The 16,966-nt window shown below is 37.1% G+C and overlaps 1 protein-coding gene across 1 annotated transcript in view; it reads left to right on the top strand.

Moving 5' to 3' along the window:
- meis1a (Meis homeobox 1 a) overlaps positions 1-15,762 on the top strand; it is a 60,389-nt gene extending 44,627 nt beyond the window's left edge. The window contains exons 10-13 of the mRNA XM_030163417.1: positions 7,797-7,855; positions 10,665-10,754; positions 13,042-13,131; positions 15,213-15,762. Of these exons, the coding sequence (XP_030019277.1) occupies positions 7,797-7,855; positions 10,665-10,754; positions 13,042-13,100 (208 nt within the window). The 3' untranslated portion in view covers positions 13,101-13,131; positions 15,213-15,762. The remainder of the gene's footprint in view (positions 1-7,796; positions 7,856-10,664; positions 10,755-13,041; positions 13,132-15,212) is intronic.
- The last annotated feature ends 1,204 nt before the right edge of the window (positions 15,763-16,966 follow it).

Genomic DNA, 16,966 nt, shown 5'->3' with positions numbered 1-16,966 from the left:
AGCTGCTTCCAGACAAAACAAGAATCACCTTTCAGAAACACCATAAAGGTTTCCAACAGCTGCTTCCTCTCAGTCTCTGATGTTGTGCTGGATCTGGGATTTGTTAGAAGCTGCTGAAACTTGATGAATTACTGTACGTGGTTTGTGAGGAGTAGATCTGCAGGTTCTGAAAACCCTGATGAACTGAATCCATCAGTCATATCTGAGTGTCCAGACAAAGGCTGGAAGCAGGACCTTTCCTCATCCCTTCATCTCCTAGCCTTCCTCCTTTCCACTCCTTCCATTTCATTCCCTGTTTCCTTTTCTTCCCCTTCATTTCCTATGTTTCCTCTCCATCCCCTTCGTCTTCTATCCCTCCTCCTTTCCTCTCCTTCCCTTCGTCTCCTATGTTTCCTTGTTTCCTCTCCTTCCCCTTCATCTTCTATGTTTCCTTGTTTCCTCTCCTTCCCCTTCATCTTCTATCCCTCCTCCTTTCCTCTCCTTCCCCTCGTCTCCTATGTTTCCTTGTTTCCTCTCCTTTTCCTTCATCTTCTGTTTCCTTGTTTCTTCTCCTTTCCCTTCATCTCCTATCCCTCCTCTTTTCCTCTCCTTCCTCTTCGTCTCCTTTGTTTCCTTGTTTCCTCTCCTTCCCCTTCATCTCCTGTCCCTCCTCTTTTCCTCTCCTTCCTCTTCGTCTCCTTTGTTTCCTTGTTTCTTCTCCTTCCCCTTCATCTTCTATCCCTCCTCCTTTTCTCTCCTTCCTCTTCATCTCCTATGCTTCCTTGTTTCCTCTCCTTTCCCTTGATCTTCTATGTTTCCTTGTTTCCTCTCCTTCCCCTTCATCTCCTATCCCTCCTCTTTTCCTCTCCTTCCCTTCATCTTCTATCCCTTCTCCTTTCCTCTTCTTCCCCTTTGTCTCCTATCCCTCCTTCTTTCCTCTCCTTCCCTTCGTCTCCTATGTTTCCTTGTTTCCTCTCCTTCCCTTCGTCTCCTATCTCTCCTTGTTTCCTCTGTTTGTGTGTGCGGTGAGGCAGTTGGTGTAAATGGCATTTTCATGGCAAACAGCTGGACTGGTTTATTTAAACATAGCCGTGGTGGAGGGGGGAGGCGGGGCAGGCGGGGGGCGGGGAGAGGGGGGGGTACTGACCTGAGAATGACACCGGAGTGGGCGGGGCTTAATGACTGTTTTACAAGCAGAGGGTAAGTCTGAGGGTGTGTTTGTGTTGAGCTGCTTTGTGAAGAGACGCCGAAGTGTGGAGAAGTATTTCAGTGAACAATGCTGTGACTGTACGTTCATGATTATATTGATTTTACGTCTGATATTAACACACTGTTCAACTTCACATTAGTTTGGTTGAGTTTTATAAGTGCAGAATTAGTTTTAGTTGGAGGAAAGTGTTGGACTTAGTTAGAAAAAATATAATTTATAGAGGCTGAAAAGAATGAATAAACGACATCACATGTGATTTTTAAAACTCTGGTTATGACCAATTCACTGAAATACTCCTATATTCAGAAAGTTTATGAATATTTTTCCCTTTTTATCTATATTCACCTGTTTATCATAAGCTTGTTTGTCATATTGGCTTTTAGATCTATTCTACTGATGGAGTTCAAAACTTTAAAAAATACTAAAGTGCATTTAGCAGTGCAACGCTAAAATAAAATAGAACTGTAAGTAAAATGTTAATGGTTCATTTTGTACAAGGATGAAACGTCTGCTAAATTTGGAACCTTTAATAAACCATGGTCAATCACATTTGACACTGTGCATCCTCACAGCTCAAACTATAACTGAAACTGCAGGAAAACTCAAACCGGTCAGGTTGAAAATAATGTCATAAATAAAACTACTTATGTTGTTACAAAAAAAAAGTCAAAGTAAGCTGAAACCAAAACCGAGTAAAAATATAAAATAAAAACATAAGTATGACGAGTCCAATCCAGAGTTTTATGTCTATTCATGCTGTAAGATGTTTCACCATAAAAGCCAACCTTGTGACGGGGCAGTTTATGGTTCGTCTGGCTGCAGAAGAATGAGGCTCAGTGTGGGATGCCGTGGGGCGGGCAGCGGTCGACGTCTTTGTGTTCAGACGGTGTGTGAGCGGCTGTAAACCCGGCCTCATGGCGTGAAGGGGTCGCCGCTGGGTGAGGCTTTGACTCAGCTCCTCATTTAGTGTTTAACAGGCCCGGGGCCCCTCCAGTAAACTATTATTATAATTATTGAGGTACTCTGGGTGCTCACGCTGCCACCGCTGCTCTTTAACCAGTGCACGCCATTTAATTTCATTTGGTTCGTCACTGAGGAAACCGACTGTGCCCTCCGCTCTAGAAGGTTACATCTATAAGTAAAGCATTAGCTGTGTTTCCATGGACCCTAATGTTCCACTAACGGGAATAACAGGCCAATCAATGAGGAATTTTCAGTCCTAATCAATATAAAATGTTAGTAATAAATCAGTCATTGAATACTCAGAGACCTAAACATCCACCGTCGACCAAATGCATCTACTGTTGATCCACTAATCCTATTAATACATGGTGTAAAATGCAGATTTTCATCTGTTCATGGTCACATTTAACCCATTTGGACATTCAGAGGCTGAGCAGTGAACATTAACCTCTACAGCATAGATTCATTAGTAAAACCCTTGTAGTTTGATAAATGACAGTGGATGGAGACACCTGTTTTATATTCAGTTAATGATATATTTTGCTGAAAAAGTTACTTGTTCTTCAGTTTTGATATAATAACCTTCAAATTAACTTTGAGGTTTCATGAACATCTACATGATCAGTGAATTAAATATAGGAAAATACCTTATTTTAACTCAAAAACAGAGGATAAAACAATAATAGTGATAAATAACTTAGGAAAGATGAAACGTAGAGAAATATTTATTTTGAAGTTGCCAAATAAATACTTATAATCTTTAAGGGTTAAATGAGAAGAACTAAACGTGATAATGTGAATGAATGAGACCTTTAATGAGTGACGGCGTCCATACCATGTTTTCTCTCTTTGTCTTGTTTTATTTCTTCACCCGACCTTTTTCTAACCCTAGACAGACTGTTTTTATGTCTAAACCAAACCATAACCATCCCATTGTCTGCAGTCCTTTGGAGAACCGCTCACAGTGAAAGACGAGGCTCTGGGGTTAAAGGGTCTGAATGTGGAGGTTGCTCTTATATGGGGGTAACTTTATATGACCAGCAGTGGTGTATGGATCTGTGTGCACTCGATTCAATGAAATGGAACAATGACATGTTTACAGTCAGGTCCAGGAGTATTTGGACAGTGACACATATTTAGTAAAGTTGCATCTGTTCAAACACCACAGTGGATCTGGGATGGATGGATGGATGGATGGATGGATGGAAGGATGGATGGAATTACAACCATTTTAAACATAGCCCTTCCATTTTCTCAGGCTAATATCTAAGTACAAGTACAATGACTGAATCATCTTCGTGTCCTGATCCTGATTATTTTATTTCAGATGAAGCAGTTGAAAGGTCTGGAGGCAATTCCAGATGTTGAATTTACATTTGGTAGCTGTTGAATTCTCAATATGAGGTCCAAACAGGATTCAATCCCAAGCGAAGGATAGATATCATTCAACCAAAATTCAACTGAAAAACTCAGTATTTTGTGACGTCCATGGTTTCCTTGACTGCAAATGATTTTTATCCATCTATCAAAGTCAATCCCCATATTTATAATGATCTTAGTCCAATTACTTCTGAGTCACTGAAAATGGAGGGACTGTTAAAAATGGTTGTATTTCCTAAATGATTCTAATATATCTACTTTGGTGGTGAACAGAGGAAACATAACTGGAAGGTAGAACATACAATACAATATACAAACTCTTCTAGAGGACATTTCAATAATGACAGGAAACAGATTAAAAAAAAGGAGCATGTAAAATAACACAACATCTGTGACAAGTCAACATATGAAAGAAATAAAACAGAAAAAAAAGGGAGCTGTAAAATTAGTATAATATAAAAAATCGTTGGTGCAAAGAAAGTAAAAGGAGTAAAAAAGTCAAAACAACAAATGTTGCTTAATTTCACCATGTAATTTTTTTGGCTAATTTATGAGACTTACATAGTTTTCTGAAGAGATGATAAAAACTGTTTGAAATCATTTATTAACCAGTTAAAAGAGGGGTTAGAATTTTTCCATTTACTGCAATGAATATGATATTTACACAAAAGAATGATTATATTAATAAGATCAGATACAGACAAATTCTAATTATGCATAAAATAAAGAATATTAACAGTATCAAGCAACAGTACATCATCAATTTTTAAGAGACAGCCCATTCTTAATGTCAAACCAAATTCTTGAGTAACATTACACGGTATGTGTCACTGTCCAAATACTTATGGATTTGCGTGTGATTTTCTTCTCTAATGATATAAAGTTCACTCATTCAGATAAATTTCCTTTTTTGTGGTGCCTTCTTTTAACTTTGATTCTGTAATGAAACTGAGGTCCTCCATTTACAAACATATTTCACTGTATGCTTCAACAATGACAGAAAAGTTTCACTTCTGGTTTCTTAACAGGAAGTGGTCATGGTCAGAATAGTTGAGAGTGTCCCATGGGTGGATGATGGTCAGTTAATGAAGTCTAAATAAAATAACACTAGACAAATATGGCATTATTTACGGATAACTAATATTATTTTATCATAGTTCAAATTTGCTTTAGTTTCCTGCTCCGTACTTATCTCCTTTAGATGAGATTTGTGCAATAAGATCTCATGAGTGTTCGTTGCTGAAAGACAGACCTCAAACAAAGTCCATTTTGACCAGATCCATTTATTTATTTATTTGTTTAACTTTCATTTTACCAGGTAGGTTAATTGAGAACCACTTCTCATTTACAACAATGACCTGGCCATATGTTTGGGAAACATCAATTTAATGTCATATTGTTCCGCTTCTGAGAAATGGGTCTATTTTTAACTTGGATTGAATGAAGGCAAGTTAATTTGTATAGCACTGTTCATACAGAGGGCAACTCAAAGTGCTTTACAAAGGCAAAAAAAAATCATAGAAGAGAAAGAAAAAAAAAGTAAAACATTGAAATTACATTAAAATCAAAAAAGGGAAAAAAAGACGTTAGATAAAACATGATTTTAAAATGCATTCACAGAATAAAGGAAAGAGATTAATTATATTAAAATATACATTAAAATTAACATTACAATTAAAATAGAGTAAAACAAGATATTGAAATCCAAAAAGTGCATTATGAATTGGTCGATGTCTGTAAATCACACTCACTTTTCCCATTTGGATGAATGGGACTGGATAGTTTGCTAAAGGGGTGGGACATTGATACACCATGTGACACTGACACAGGAAGTGGTTCTCCAGTGAAGCGTCTCGTCTCTGACATTACTGATGAAACTGAGTCGACCCGAGGCGTATTTTAATCTAAGTGGAGTTTAATTGTAAAGAATGTCAATTCAGTAACAGAATCCACACTTTTGGGGATACTTTAAGATGATTTTTTCAACATTGCAGTATTTTGATCATTTATGAACATGAATTATGTGTTTTAAAAAAAACCCTTCATGTGATTTTTTTTACAGTAAATTCACACCATATGTGAGGTGAAAATATTAAATGCGTCTCTTGTGCTGTAGCTTCACTTCTATTTTTCTTCTTTCTGAGAAGGATTCCTAGTTCATGTTGTTCTTCCAGACTTTACTTTATGAAACCCTGAAATTCCTCCGGTGTTATCGCTTCACAGTGAACGCCCCATCGATATCGGCGTTGACTGACACCGACCAGATAAATATTTTTCTCGAAGCTGAGAAAGTCGAGTTCTGATCTGAAAAAGCAGGCAGAGACACAGTTAAAGCTCCATCAGAACTCCTTTACCCTTCATCCTCCTCCTCGTCCTCCTCCACTTGCCTTTTTTACTCCCTGAAAAGACCTCTGTGGCTTTTGTTTTCCTGAATGTGAAACTGGGTCGTCCCCCCCCCCTTTTTTTCAGACCCCCCCCCCCCCCCTCCTCCTCCTTCTTCTTCTTCTTTTCCGAACAAGTTGAAATGGACCCGTCCCTCCCCAGGCTGCAGAGGTGGGGTGGTGTTTGTCGGGGACATAAATCAAGTGGGAAACCACAGAGCTTTCACTCGGGGGTGGGTCAGGAGGGGTCGCCCAGCGTTATACCAGGCTTTTAGCTGAGGAAGACCAGATCTGGAGGCGGCAGGGGGACAACGGGGAGTTAAAAAGGAGATGGGGAGGGGTCACGGGAGGTGCCAGGTCAGAGGTCACACATACCAGGATGATGGCTTTCAAGAGTGTACTTAGAAGGGGACATGTATGCATGCAACCCCCCCCCCCGACCCCACCCTGAAGCCGGCAGAGTTCAGTTCTGTTTCACAGAGTTAGCAAACACATTAACCTGCTGATTAACCTCTTTATTCTCTGTGGAAAAACAATAAAATGTTTCCACATAAACATATTTTATGTGCATTTTAAAGTCTTGCATTAGAAAATGTTGAAACGGAAAAATGTAAAAAGCTCCCTCAACTTCAAAAACAGGTTTTTATGCTCCTTTAAGGTGGTTTATTTAGAGGAGTTAAGGTGGCAAAGAGCTGAAGCCCCACCCCTCACGGTTACGCCCCACAGGATGTTGGAAGGAAAACTAATCCTATTGAATTATTCCATAATTTACGTATCCTACACAGATCCTTTTTTTAGTTTCCAAGTGGATAAAGTGTGAGTTGTATAATTATTGAAGTAAATCTGTAAATATAAAGACTGCAGAAAAATTAACAAAAGCGAACAAAATGATGAACAAAGTAAAATTAAATAAAATCAGCAAAATAACCAACAAAAATTAAACAAAATGGATAAAAATCAACAAAATAAATAAACATGATGCATCTATTTAACAAATGTAAGCAAAAAAAGAACAATTGAGAACAAAATTAACACAAAATGGACAAAAGACGAACAAAATAATGAACAAAGATTAACATAATGAGTAACAAAAAGAACAGAAATGAAGAAAATAATGAATAAAATGAACCAAATGATCAACAAAGCAAACAAAAATTAAATAAAACCAACAAATTAACCAATCAAAAGAATCAAACTGAAATTAATTGAAGAAACACAATTAACGAACGCATAAATATGAAGCATATATTCAACAACACTGACAAAAAAGAACAAGAAATTAACAAAATAATGCACACAATTAACAAAGAAGAACAAAATAATCAACAAAGTGAACAATGCAATCAACAAAAAGAACAAAAATGAAAAAAATAATGAATAAAACTAAACAAAATTGAAGAAAATACTCAATAAATTAAATGAACAAATTAAACACAATTATCAATAAAAGGAATAAGATAATCATCAATAAACATCGCACATTATCTTGTGATGGGATGTTTTAGACTCTAAAATTATTATTTGGTCTAAATCATTTTCATTATTGTCTAATTGAGCTCTTTACAGGATGACTCATTATTAAACTTAATTTTACTGTATTTACTACTTTTACTTCCAGGTGTTTGACACTTGAAGACTGGGCTCGAATTATTTTTATTATTGTTTTATTACATTCTTTACATCATAGGATGAAACCAGACCGATGCATCAGAGTTTATGTGACGCTTTGTGTGTGTCGTGATGCGTTCAATGTCTCACAGCGTCTGCACAGAGGACAGACGTTGGACTCATTTCCTACTGACAAGGCCTCATTTGTCACTGTGTCTGTTTTGGTTGTTGTTTCTTCTTTTGTCTCTAAAGCTCAGTCTATTTTTTTTTTCCAGGTTCATTAATGCGAGACGGCGGATTGTTCAGCCCATGATTGATCAGTCCAACAGAGCAGGTAGGTTTCATTTTTATGGAGTTTTATGCGTTAGTTCATCCAGTATTTCACCATTTAACCATCACTGACACGTATTTGGAGCTATATTTATTTAGTTTTTCTGATCAGGTTGTGAACATAACATTGAAAAACCAAAAAACCAAAGACAACCTAAGTAGAAGATCAACAAAATTAACAAATAGTGACAAAATAATCCTCGAAACTGAAGAAAAATGAATATGATGATGAAAATATGGAACAAAATGAGCAAAAAATGCAGAAACAACTTACAAGAAGAAGAAAATAATCCATAAAATAAAAGATAAAAGAAAAGAAAACAAAGAAAGTCAAGAAAAATGAACAAACCAGTAAAAAAAAGGAAAATAATCAACAAAAAGAACAAATATGAGGGAAGTTGACAAAATAAACACACCATTAACAAAAACAAAGTAATCAACAATATGAAGGAAAAAAATCATGGAATAAAAAAATGAAGAAAATACTCAACAAAAGAGCAATGCTACACATAAAATAATGAACAAAATGAGGAAAAAAATGTAGAAACAAACAAAAAGAGCAAAATAATCAACAACACAAACAAAGTAATCACCAAAATAAACAAAAGTGAATATAAATAAGGAAAATACTCAACAGAATGAACAAAACTACAAAGAAAATAATAAAATTAACAAAAATTTAAGAAACAGTTAAACAGAAAAAAAATGTCAACGTCAAGACCAACACCACCAAGACCAACAACACCAGGACTGAGACTAACAACACCAAGACCAACAACGCCAAGACCAAAACTAACAACACCAAGACCAACAAGACCAAGACTAACAACACCAACACTAACAACGCCAAGACCAAAACTAACAACGCCAAGACCATCTACGCTAAGACCAAAAACAATAAGATCTACAATGCCAGTGTCAACAACACCAAGACTAACAACACTAAGACCAACTACACCAAGATCAACAACTTCAAGACCAACAACACCAAGATCAACAACACCAAGACCAAGATTAACAACACCAAGATCAACAAGACCAAGACTAACGACGCCAAGATCAACAATGTCAAGATCAACAACACCAAGATCAACAACATCAAGACCATCTACGCTAAGACCACCAACGCCAAGATCAACAACGCCAAGATGAACAACACCAAGACTAACAACCCCAAGACCAACAATACCAAGATCAACAACACCAAAATCAACAACACCAAGACCTCATCATGACCAAGACCAGACCAGATGGTATAAATCCAGTTGGTGGACTCAAATTTGTCATCTGTGAACAACTTTTATTTATATTCAGGGCCAACATGCAGATGTTTTACTCGTGAAATAACCTTTAAATGCAGGTACCATTCAGATCATTTTTAGTCCTGAACCACATCAGGCCAAGTTTCACCGTGAACACGTGAAAATTCTGACTGTTCTGTTCTTTTGGCTCCTCGTTGAGTTAAAGCGAACAGAGAGGCTTAGACTCCAGGACTGAATGGCCTCTAAACCCCGGCAGGATTAGAACCAGACAAAGATGCTAATCGCTTTGACTGACCACTCCATTGAACATTTTAACCCGGGATTAAAACAAATAGAAGCCCTGGCTAAAGTGAGGCTAAAGTAGCGCTAGCCTTTTGGCCCTGGAGCTTTGTTAGCATTAACCCCAGGGCTGACTTCCACACAAAGGCTTCGATACACTGAAGAATGACAAACTGACAGTGATGAGAAACTGTTAAAGTTTCCAGTCCTGGGAATGGGACTGTTGAGGGGGAAAACAGTCCCCTTACTTCCTCTGGAGATGTAAGTTTCTCCAGTAAATTTCCCCGAGAGGATTTCACTTAATAACATCTCATTACAGATTAATGAGGCCCCAACCCCCGTCATCTCCTGCAAAAATCTAAATAAAACATGAAATAAACAACGCAAACATATACAGAGGAAAACATGACGATAACACCAAGAGAAGTCAAATATTAAAGTATTAGAACATATTTAATTTTCAGTGTTAATTAAATGCTGTTGTAAAAGCCAGAAAAATGAACAACAAAATAAGCAATAAATTAATCAAACTGACCAGAACTTAAGAAAACAATCATCAAAGTAAACAAAAATGAGATATAATGAACAAAATAATGAATGAAATGAGCAAAAAGTGAAGAAAATGATCAACAAAGTAAAACAAAAAAATTAAAACAAATTGGCGAAAAGAATAAAATGAGGAAAATTCTCAACAAAATGAAGATAACAATTAGAAAAGAACAATTAATGGAAGAAATGAGAAAAAACTGAAGAAACAGTCAACAAAATAAACCAAAATTAAGAAAATAGTCAATAAAATGAATAAACAAAGAACAAAATGATCAACTTAGTAAATACAAACAAAATAAAATGAAAAACAATAATCAATAAGATGAACAAAAATGAACAAAACAAATAAAAAAAGAACAAAAATGAATAAAACAATTCACAAAATGAGCAAAACTGAAATAACATGAAGGAAAAAAATCAACAAAATTGGGATCAAGTTATCTACAATATAAGTTGTCTTCTGGAAAGGGTCATGTGACAAAGGCTCGACCAATCAGAGCAATTATGTAGTGACTGATGAGCCAAGGGTCACATGTATCAGAACATCCTGATCTGATCCAGAAGAATCCAGTTCCAAAAACAAATTGAGTCTGATCCTCAAACCTTCAGCTGCTGCTTCTCCATCGTCGCCTCGCAGCACGAGTCTGCGACTGATGATGTCATCACTGTGGGACGGCAGGCAGCCAGATAATTAAAATGAGTAATCTCCCCCCGTGTCCGCAGTGAGCCAAGCAGGACCGTACGGCCCAGATGGTCAGCCAATGGGAGGCTTCGTCATGGACGGACAGACGCACATGGGAATCAGACCGCCTGGTGGGACGATGCATACACAAGGACACACAATAACACACAGACTCTCAATAATACACACAGACGTACAGCAATACAGACACACACTGACATGCAATAAAACACTGACACATACAGACACACAGTGACATACAGTGATATACACAGACTCACAATAATACACAAAGACTCACAATAATACACACAAACTCACAATAATACACACATACTCATAATAATACACACAGACTCACAATAATACACACATACTCACAATAATACACTCAGACTCACAATAATACACACAAACTCACAATAATACACACAAACTCACAATAATACACACAGACTCACAATAATACACACAAACTCACAATAATACACACATACTCACAATAATACACTTAGACTCACAATAATACACACATACTCACAATAATACACTTAGACTCACAATAAGACACACATACTCACAATAAGACACACATGCTCACAATAAGACACACATGCTCACAATAATACACACATACTCACAATAATACACTTAGACTCACAATAATACACACAAACTCACAATAATACACACATACTCACAAAAATACACACATGCTCACAATAATACACTCAGACTCACAATAATACACACAGACTCACAATAATGCACACAGACTCACAATAATACACACATACGTACACACAGACTCACAATAATACACACATACTCACAATAGTACACTTAGACTCACAATAATACACACAGATTCACAATAATACACACATACTCACAATAAGACATACAAACTCACAATAATACACACATACTCACAATAATACACACATACGTACACACAGACTCACAATAATACACACAGACTCACAATAATACACACATACTCACAATAATACACTTAGACTCACAATAATACACACAGATTCACAATAATACACACATACTCACAATAAGACATACAAACTCACAATAATACACACATACTCACAATAATACACACATACATATACACATACTCACAATATTACAGACATACTCACAATAAGACATACAAACTCACAATAATACACTCAGACTCACAATAATACACACATACATACACACAGACTCACAATAATACACACAGACTCACAATAATACATACACACATACTCACAATAATACACACATACTCACAATAAGACATACAAACTCACAATAATACACTCAGACTCACAATAATACACACATACATACACACAGACTCACAATAATACATACATACTCACAATAATACACTCAGACTCACAATAATACACACATACATACACACAGACTCACAATAATACATACATACTCACAATAATACACACAGACTCACAATAATACATACATACTCACAATAATACACACATACATACACATAGACTCACAATAACACACACAGACTCACAATAATACACACAGGCTCACAATAATACACACATGCTCACAATAATACACACAGACTCACAATAATACACACAGGCTCACAATAATACACACATGCTCACAATAATACACACAAACTCACAATAATACACACAGACTCACAATAATACACACATATATACACATACACTCACAATAATACACACATACTCACAATAATGCACACAGACATTCACTAAAACACGCTGACACTTACAGACACACAATAACACACACAGACACACAGAGACAGAGTATTTTAGGGAATCTGAAAAGTCCCCCCCCCACCTGAAAGTTTTCCAGTGCAAGTTTGGGGTTGAGGTGAAGTTTTTTTAGGGTCATTTCAGGGGAAATGCACCGAGGTTTTTCAGAATCCAGGGTGAAGTTAAAGTTCCTGAGGTGGAAAAGAGTCCGCTCTGATGAATCAGAGGTGACAATGTTTGGATCTAAACACGTTCACTATGGAGCAGGAACAAATAGAACCTACAAAATATTTGTGAAAAGACGACAAACTCTACTTTATTAAAGCATATGTGTCGGTGAGTGGTTTAAAAATGATTAAACATTTTAGAAAAATAGATATTTAAGCCCCAGATTATGGACACGGCCTTATTAAAGTAGAGTTTTTTGGTTTTTCTTTGACTCATCTGGTACATGCATCGATACAGGTGTTTATGTTTAGAGACGAAGAATCAAGAATCAGAAAAACCTGTTAATCACATTTAATTAATTGATCCAAACCAGATGATTCAATATTTTAGACCAACCTGGAGGCATCAGAGTTGCAGTGTTGTGTTGTGTTGTGTTGTGTTGTGTTCCTGATTGCCTCCTGTGTTTGTGTTTGCATTGCAGGTGCCATTGGGGGGGTTGGGATGGGGATGGGGGTGGAGGGCCAGTGGCATTACATGTAGCAACGGCATCGCCAGCGTCCAGGAAAACACCGTGAGTAAAACAAAACACAAGCATGTGCTTTTTTGTGCAATCTTGACTTTTTGCTCCCCCCCCCCCCGGGTTAAAACTACAACCCCCAAAGAACCGCAGCAGCATGAAGACGTTCAGCTCCTCCTCACTAATTAAAGCCAATCCACTGATCTGAAGGTCAATTAATCCCCTGAGATCCTCTCCATGTTCTGCCTAACGAACTGATCGTTAACGCCGACGCACAGGGCTCTCATGTGTTTATTTGATTACACAGAGACCAATTACTCTGTAAGCAGTTTTCATTATTAGGAAGCAGGGGGTGGGGTGGGGAGGGCTGGGGGGGATTAAAGAGGAAGTGTAGAGGGCTGTGGGGGGGTCGTAAAACGGTAACATCACTGAGACCAAAGTCAATTAAAGAGTCTCAGAAGAAGCGTTGGCTCTGGGGAAACAATACACCTGTCATCTGGGATCTGCTGCAGCCATGCGTAGACGCCGACGCCGCCACCGCCACATGAGGAAATGACCACTCCGAAGCCACTTGGCCTCATTTTTTATTCTCAACAGAAAAAGTTCCAAACAAAATAACCACAAAATAGTTTACATAATAAATGAATATTAATCTTCAGTATTACTCCTGTTTACATGCATCCTGATTAACATCTCGTAGATGATTTTCGTGAATTCGCCTCAGTAATCCACTGTTTTTTTAATGCAATACTGCTCAGAACCCTGGATGTACATATGTTACCTGGTGACCTATGCCCCCTAATGCTCATGGATCTATTTCAGTAAAGGTTTTATTCATTTCATGACTTTCTGCTGATTTTTGGATCAATTTTGTGTCTTTTAGATTGGATACAGATATACAATAACACACAGAGAAACACACTGACAATTACACATAGATGGTTGGAGGAACTGATCAACAACAGCATCAATAAAATAATTTATACATATACACACATACCAATTATTCCTGATGTCAGTCATTTGTGTCATAGTTACTGTATGTGATATATTAAAATTAACAATTGCCATTTAATTTAACATCTGATCAACAGAAACAATTCAATTCAACTTTATTTCTAAAGCGTATTTCATGCACAAGGCAGACTCAATGTGCTTCACAACAGGTATATAACATAACTGCAGTAAAAAAACAATCATAAAAACGAGAGTGCAAGTGCAAGAAAACAATCATATGTACACACACTTAAACTCACACAAATGCACATACCCGCACAACCACACACATACATACACACACACACACACACACACAACTCAACAGAACACTGTTGAAAAAAGATATGTTTTTAACCTGTTTTTAAAAATGGCTACTGATGTGGCATATCTAACTGTATCAGGCAGGGTGTTCCTTGTTTGTGGGGCATATACTCTAAAAGCTGCCTCCCCTTTCTTGGATCTGATGTGAGGGACGAGTAAGTTGCCACTGCTCGTTGACCAGTGTGTTCTTGCTGGGGTGTAAGTGATGAGCATATCTGAAACAACACAAATAATTTTTTTTATATATAACTGTAAATGAATTTAGGCAGCAAGGGTTTGAGATCAATGTTCATTTACTGTCATTGATCCATTATTATGGTTTTGTGGTCAGTTTCCTGATGTTTCGACACACAATATCACACCCTCTGTCACTGATCCAACTCCATGGGTTTTACTGGTGAATCAAAGTTGTAGAAGATGGCGGTGTTTTCACGTTCACTACAGAGCCTCTGAACGTCCAAATGGGTCATATCTGATGACCATGAAAAGATGACAAACTGTATTTTACACCAGTTATTTACATGTATTGCTAGGTTTAGTGGATCAACAGGTATTAAAAATTTTAGATCAGCAGATTTTTTTGGTCGGTGGTAGACGTTAAAATGGCTCAGATTTTTAACTTGTTTATTAAAATTTCCACAGCTACGGTTTTTACTTCAGATGAAACTGTGGAAAGTCAGAAAGTCCAGATCACATGTGATTGGGTTAAAATATCCTATTGCTTAAATTAAATAAACAAATCCATTTGTATCCCATCACACAGAAACATCTGATCCATCTGAACGTAGCCTTTGTCTCATCTCCCTCGTTTCCAGGACTACCTGAACACCAGCAGGTCTGCAGACCTCCACAGACGGGTTTGGAGCTGGACCCCACCTCCACAAAACCCCGCCCCTCTGAGCATCCACCCGAGCCGATGAGGAAACACCTGACCACTGACACTGTCGAATCCTCTGAACAGAAACCGAGGACAGATGGATCCTGCAGAGAATCACAGCCGAGCTTTGTCTTTTTGAATCAAACAGAATCAAACCTGCACTACAACTACGGAAGCCTCAAGTGGACAAAATATGTGTTTCATCCTTTCTTTGGCCTCAAATCGACAAGAAGCTGATGTCTGTATTTCAGGAGGTGGTGTTTGGAACCAAATGCCTCCATGAACCGATGTGTCAGAGACTGAATGGACAGCTGAGGTCACATGATGGAGCGCTGACCACGGACTCAGAGACGAGCACATGCTCTGCTGCCTTTTTATCGTTTTAAAGGACAGGACTGTTTGACTTTTCACACTGTGTGTGTTTATCTTTTTCATAGACTTCTGTCTTCCTTCAAGTCCAAAAAAATAAAGTATGAAGCTACACTGAGCCTCAGTTTGTGGATGTAAGTCACTGGTGTTTTCTTACTTTACACTTTGATGTGGATTGATCTGTCGGGTTATGAGTCAGTTTTAATGCAGTTTCATTTGTGATGATGAACTTTGATTTAACCAGAATTCCCAACTTGGTATGTTGGAGTTTGAAGATTTCGCAAGGTTGTGATTAATCTCCTTATCAATCACTGATAATATAAATGAATGATTAAATGTTTTATTACAGACATATAAAAATCACAATACAACCACCAACGAAAACAAATGCCCAGAAGCAAATAATCAACATAAGACAACCAAAAAAGAAATACATGTTATTATACAAAAGAAATAGTACAATTTTAGCATTATTTACACATCTAAAAAGAAATGGGAAGAAGGTAACACTTATTTAATCCCAACCCTTTATTACAATACAACACAAAATTCAATATTAATATGACAAGTATATTTGTTTGAATCAATCAATGTAATGATAATCATCTATGTAATTCTACATCATAACTGGCTATAATTTATATTTATACACAATTTTCCTTATAATTCATACTATATATGATTATCTCAATCATGTCTTTCATACAACTCACAACTATATTAGTTTATATAAATACAATATATCAAACATATAATATATACATGTATTCCACTACATATTAGCTAATCCATCTATACTCCCCTCCATCCGCCTTAATGTTCTGCCCCAGTATTCACCAGTGTCAGAGTTAACATCCACCCTCTTCCATAAACCTCTTCAGAAAAAGTCCCTTGTACATTTTTTTAGGTGATTAATGTTTGATGATGATGATTCATAGGGTGACGTGATATATTTGGCCACAGTTATAGTTCATCCACAGCCTAGTTTTCCACACGGTGCTTTGTAAAGACCTGATCACTTACAGTAAGTAGAGTTAAACTGGAGTAAAAATGTCAAAATATTAACTGTGAGACTAAGTTGACCAGAAGTGTCTAATCAGAGTAGAATTTTTATTCCTATTATTAGTAGAATATTAGGATCCATGTAGATTCAGCTGTTGTTGTGGAAGAGGTCGTCCAGTTACAGTATTATTCTCTGATCTTTGGTTTAATATCCTGTCTTCATGCATCTTTTTGAGTCTTTCTGTCATTAATTCTGTTTGGTTGCGTTTTTCTGGTGGAAACAGTAGAATCTGAGAATGTCTTTTCACTTATGTAGGTTCT

The sequence above is a fragment of the Sphaeramia orbicularis genome, chromosome 1 (assembly GCF_902148855.1).
Source record: "Sphaeramia orbicularis chromosome 1, fSphaOr1.1, whole genome shotgun sequence".
Lineage (NCBI taxonomy): Eukaryota > Metazoa > Chordata > Actinopteri > Kurtiformes > Apogonidae > Sphaeramia > Sphaeramia orbicularis.
This window is presented reverse-complemented; position numbering and strand designations above follow the sequence as displayed.